At 34.8% G+C, this 6,251-nt stretch overlaps 1 protein-coding gene across 1 annotated transcript; it reads left to right on the forward strand.

The window, feature by feature from the left end:
- Nucleotides 1–212: 212 nt before the first annotated feature.
- On the forward strand, nt 213–3,002 carry LOC21386747. Its single transcript, XM_024166267.1, has 2 exons — nt 213–590; nt 1,182–3,002. The coding sequence occupies exons 1-2, from the start codon at nt 213–215 to the stop codon at nt 2,871–2,873; spliced, it is 2,070 nt and encodes a 689-aa protein (XP_024022035.1). The 3' UTR covers nt 2,874–3,002.
- The last annotated feature ends 3,249 nt before the right edge of the window (nt 3,003–6,251 follow it).

The raw sequence follows: 6,251 nt of genomic DNA on the forward strand, positions 1-6,251 counted from the left end.
ATGTTCTTGTTAAGGAAAAAAAAAAAAAAAAAAAAAAAAAAAAAAAAAAAAAAAAAAAAAAATCTCTTTCCCTGTTCAAGGAAAAGAAAAATAAGGAGTTGAGTTTCTTGTACATAGAAAAAGTGAACACTTGAAGTAGCCTATATATATGTGATATTAAAACAAACTCTATTTTGGTAGTTTTAGAATTTCTCTCCATTTTAACATTAATTATGGAAATACCAATTCCAAACAAGTTCAAGAAGCTGTGGGATGTGTGGGACATTCGTTGTTGCATTCTCTTAAGCTTGTTCCTCCAGGCTTTCTTAGTGTCTTTTGCATCGTTGAGGCAACGATCCAAGAGGACGTTGCTCATCTTCTTCGTTTGGTCGGCCTACTTGCTAGCCGACTGGGTTGCTGCCGTTGCCATCGGCATAATCACCCAAAGTCAGGGTAACGATTGTGACCCTCGGTCTTGGCAAAATGAGGATCTTTTCGCGTTTTGGTCGTCGTTTTTGTTGTTGCATCTTGGCGGCCCAGACAACATCACTTCTTTCTCCCTTGAGGATAACGAGTTCTGGCTCCGCCACCTTTTTGGACTCATCTTACAGGCAAGTATTCAAACGTCGATATTTTGGTCGATATTTCTTTGATACTACAATCTAGTTTTTATGAGTAGTGATGGTGTGCAAAGAAAGAAAATAACTTTTCTTTTCCGCGGGTCAAGAAAGAGAGAAATTTCAACATTTTACTGATATTATAAGTATCATATTGATAATGTCTTTTTTTTTTTTTTTGTAGTTTATAGATACTGTGAAAGAATGTTAACAAGTACTGATGAAGAAATGACTGTATAATTTTTAATAGAAACGCAAAATAAGAGTAAGTAAAAAAGAAAAAGAAAAGAGATCATGACTCAAGAGATTTTTGGAATTTATTATACTTTTATTTTAAGAAAGGGGAAAAGAAAACACAGTGCCTGAGAGGTGTGTGATTTCCTTTTATATTCTTTATGTTCATCACTGCGTATCACTAATTCAGAGGCGCGATGAAAGTGAATGTAGCTCTGATGGTGAATCTTATTTGTCAGTGTGTATTCTTATTTGTTTGCTTTTCTTTTGCAGTTTTAATTCTTAACACTTGCAATAGATTTCAATTTTTCATAAATCTAGAGATACTGATATTTTATCTGTGCTGCACAGGTTTTGGCCGCTGCTTATAGCATCTATCTCACACTTCCAAGCAACAAGCTATGGCTCCCCACCATGTTAGTCTTCGTTGTTGGAACCGTCAAGTATGCGGAGAGAACCTATGCTCTCTATCTAGCTAGCTTGGACCGCTTTGGGACGGCAGTGTTGCCAGAACCGGAGCCTGGTCCTGACTATGAAGAGTCTGTGCTTCAACTGTCAACCCAAACGACACCGAATCTCAATCCAATGCAACCCGATCTTGATGAAGTTGTTGCCAAATTAGGAGAAGATGTGAAAAAGTTGGATGATGATACCAAGTTGCTGCAGGTGTCACATATGCTTTTTCAGTGCTTCAAGAGACTAATTGTTGGGTTTTTTGTGAGCTACAGAGACCGCCAGATATGCCGAAAAATTTTTTTGGACATCGACCAGAAATGCGCCTTTAAGTTGATGGAGTTCGAGCTGAGCTTTATGTACCATGTTCTCCACACAAAGGCGATAGTGGTGTGCCGCAGAGCTGGGTACATCATCCGCTTCCTTGGTTTCACTTTCATACTTGTTGCCGCATGTGTATTCATTGTCTTGGTAAATGGCAAGAAAATTGTGCTTGCTAACAAGTACATTGAAATAGCCCTCACTTACTCCTTACTTGTCGGAGCTATAGTCCTTGAATTCGTGTCCATCATCAAGCTCATTTTCTCCGATTGGACTCTCATATCCCCCTGGGGCGGGGACACAAGATGGAAAAAATTCGTCAAAGATATCATTTTGAAAAGACGAAGATGGGCTGAGTCGGTTTCTCAATACAACATGATCAGCTATTGCATTGATGAACATAACATAAGGCTAGTATACAAGTTGTCCGGTTATGTTAACGCCACAGCAATTGTGGACACATTGAAAGTCATTTGGCATTCATCATCAAAAAATGTTCACAAAAACCTCCACAAGTTCATTTTCAATGAGCTGAAAGATAAATCTAAGGATCACGGAGAAAATCCAAGGGATGCAAGAGAAGCATGTTTGCAAAAAGGCGAGTCAGCGCTACTAAGGAGCTCTACTAGGAGCTATATCCAACTTAAGTGGAGCATTGGTGAGTTTCAATACACAGAGAGCATTCTTCTGTGGCACTTGGCTACTGAACTTTGCTATCATCAAGAGAATCAAACATCAAATAGTACTACTACTACCACTGACCGGCCAGTCAATGACAACGAAGAAATTTGCAAGCTTGTTTCGGATTATATGTTCTATCTACTAGTGATGCAGACCACAATGATGTCCCCGGTTTTGGGAAATTGGTACAAGGTATTCCAGGACACATGTGCAGAGGCCAAGAGATTTTTCGACAAACACAAGATACCAAATCATTCAAAAGCTTGCGAGAAGATGATTTCGATTAAGGCCAAGTTCAGGCCGGCTGCCGTGAAGGGAATCAAAAGCAAATCCGTGTTCTTCGATGCGTGTATCCTAGCGCAACAGCTTAGGAGATTGGAGGATCGATGGGATGTGATGGCCAAATTGTGGGTGGAATTCATGTGCTATGCAGCCATTAACTGTAGGGCCAACATACATGCTCAGCAAACAAGTAGGGGTGGAGAGCTTTTGACAATCACTTGGTTGTTGATGTATCATTTTGGCTTGGGAACACAGTTTTCCGAGCAAGAAGAACAAGCTGGCACAAAGATGGTTTCTGTAAAGTAGTAGTACACAAGCCACAAGACCCAATAATTATAAGCACACCATGTTGCTTAGATAGTTACAAAAATAAATACCAGAAAAAGAGGAAAACAGTAAATGTGGATGCTTGTTATAAGATGAAATAAATCATGAGTTGGGAGTCATCTTTTAATACTGTTAACGCTTTCTCCATTTTATTTTTCAGTGTGTAATAGTGGTTTATTCACATATTGCTTATAAATACACATTAATTTTGTACTTGAAAGATGATTTTTACATGCAATGTCATTTATTGATATTTGGACACAAGGATAATATTTACTTATATTTTCGGACATTTTTCTTAATAATTAATTAAAAGGGAGAAGAAATGGAAAAGGCATTTATTTTGCTGAAATGGTTTTGGTATCAAATTACAAGCAGAATAAAGCACATTCAGAGAACTTTTCTACTAGATGAAGTTAGCATCTAATTAGTTTTTCCCTGGAGGCCGCAAAGCTACCGCGCAAAAGGAAATTCACAAATTAGTATGCGTTATATATAACTCAATATTTTTTTCATTAATTTTGATCTCTTTGCACAAATCAACATTTGAACCTTACTCTTAGAAATTTTCGCATCCGTTAATTCAAGCCAATTATAGGAGGAAACATCGCGAGTGTTGCTGATCGGATCTTTTGAGAGGCTGCCTCTGGAATTAGCTGCCCTTGACCCAGCCGCATGGGCGCAGGGCACGTCCGTGCTCGTGTTACTGATGAGCTTCGGCAACTTGATGACATGATACCGACAGTCAAATCCGAATTCATTGATAAAGTGGAGAACATGCGGACTAATCTTTCGTATATCTATAGCCTTTGATAATTTTCTTCTTGAACAGATCATGCATTTTCTTGAAGACAAAGGTGGATGAGTTGTTTTCTGAAATTTTTCGGTGTAGAAAGTTCGGCAAGGTATGCAGTCTCTGCAGCATCTTCCTAAAGCAACCCACTTTAATTCTTCTAAACTATGTTCGGAGGTATTTTGGAAACACAGTAATTCTTATCATCTCACTAATATCACGCAGTGAAGAAAGGTCTGTGTTGAGCTCTAGAGAGAAATATGAAATCCTCATGAAAATCATTATCTGAGAAGGAAACAATTGTAATGTATCTATTAGAATCTCATATTGACCGGAGATATTGACATGATCGATTTAATAAGAGGAGATAATCCTCTCTTAGCAAGTCAGTTTTGCTAGCTTAAGTTGGGTCTAATATCCTTTGATTTCTGTAAAATGGTATCAGAGCGGTCCAAATTTTACAATGTTAGGTCCCCCATATTAACTTATTCACAGTAGTTTGGCATGGTCCAAGCTGTGGACCAAGAGCATATTAGAATCTCACATTGACCGGAGATATTGACATGATCCCCTTAATAAGGTGAGGGCAATCCTCCACAATCAATGAGGAACGGGTTCGACAAGCGTTTGATTCCATAATTTGGGTTCGTGTATTTGGACGCTTTGACAAGAGACAAATTTCTATGAAACATCTCCAACTCGCAGTGTTTGTGGTAACAACGGCTACCAATCAATATTATGAGAGGATACCAGTCAGTATCTATTCAGATATTTGCTGATATCTTAATATATATATATATATGTGGATGTGGTTTTAATAATTATTATTGTATTTAATCAGATATTTGCTGATATCTTAATATATATATATATATATGTGGATGTGGTTTTAATAATTATTATTGTATTTACCGTCTATTACTATTGTTATTTTAACCATGAAATATTGATCTAACAGTTGTAATAAATTAAGTAATTAATTTAAAAAAATTATACAATTATATTCTTATCATGCCACATTATCAAATTTCTTTACAAATATTTTTCCCCAAGCATAAGTTAATCTTAGCCTTAAATTAGTGTTAGTTCGATAAAGAGCCAGTTCTCTCCTTTTATATATATTTTTGTTCTTTCTTCTTCTCTTTATTTGTTTTTTTTTTCTTTTTTAAGATAAGATCAACCAAATATGAATTGTTAACCTTCTTAAATTCCAATCAGAAGTTGAAACGTGATGACAACGCTGATGAGAATTAAGTCGAGAGAAATTAACAAATGAAGGAAATTAGGGAAATTTTCAACAACAAAAAAAGTGTTCTAAAATCGAGGAACCCACAATTTCTAATGTGTTTAAGCTTTGGGCAAAAGTAGACCAATGTCGTCTTAGAGTGCATAAATATAAATTTTTATACTTATTCTATATTAATATTCTTTTAATTAAATAACTTTATTAGTTAAATTGTATTAATTAAAAGTATTAGGTAAAAATTAAGACTCAACTAGCATTCTTAAAGATAAATTTAGGGGTTGTTCTTTTACATTTTTTAGTTAGGGTGATTTGAGTGATGATTTTGAGTTGTGTTTGAGTTATAATTTGAGTTGAAGTTATAACTTGAGTTTGTGTTTAGATGTGCACATTTGAGTTATGATTTGAATTGAGATTCTTTTTGAGTTGGTGTTTGGGTAGGTCAAAACTTAAATTTGTATTTAGATAGTATTTTAATAAAAACTCAATGGTGATTTAAAATTTTAATTGGGTATATAGGTGGGGTTTTATTCATCTTTTCGTTGTGAATGCATGAAAAAAAATCATCTCAATCAGAATTAAAACAAAAAAGTTATGACATTTTTAAGAATAGAAAAAATATTTTCATTAATTTAAGTTTGAGTTTATAAACTCGAGTTGAATGACAAACTTAAACTCGAGTTTAGCCCTAAACTCGAGTTCAAATTTGAGTTCAAACTCGAGTTCAAACTCAATTTTATAAAAAAATATGAACTTAAATAAAATTATAATTCGAGTTCAAATTTTTTTTTTTTTGAGTTTCGTTGTAAAAAGAATAACTCGTAATTCTCTCCCTTTTTTTTTTTTGAGGCCAGCTTTGTCAAAGATGGCTGCCTTGCTTATGGGGCCGTTTATTGTTAAATTCAATGGGCTGAAAAACAATGGGTAGCCCACAATTCTGAAGGGAGAATCAATGGGCAGCTGAAGAAGGAAGTAGAAAGAAGAGAAAAAGTGTGAAGGAAAGAAAGAAGGGAAATGGTAGAAAATAGACAAATATAAAAAGCTTAAGAAAATATATAGCTCAATTTTTAGTTATAAAAATTAATAGATCATAACTTGTTAAGTTATGGTTCATAATCAGATAAGTTATGGATAAACTTATCAAGTTATGGTTCATAGTTAGACAAGTTATGGATAAAAATCGTGAATTATGGACAATAATTTGTCAAGTTATGATTCATAACCAGACAAGTTATGGATAAAAATAGTAATTTAACCTATTTATTAACTTATATAAACTATTGACCTATTAATTTTAATTCATCTTAAGTCTCAGTCTATT

This window comes from Morus notabilis, unplaced genomic scaffold (assembly GCF_000414095.1).
Source record: "Morus notabilis unplaced genomic scaffold, ASM41409v2 Scaffold2316, whole genome shotgun sequence".
Classification (NCBI taxonomy): domain Eukaryota; kingdom Viridiplantae; phylum Streptophyta; class Magnoliopsida; order Rosales; family Moraceae; genus Morus; species Morus notabilis.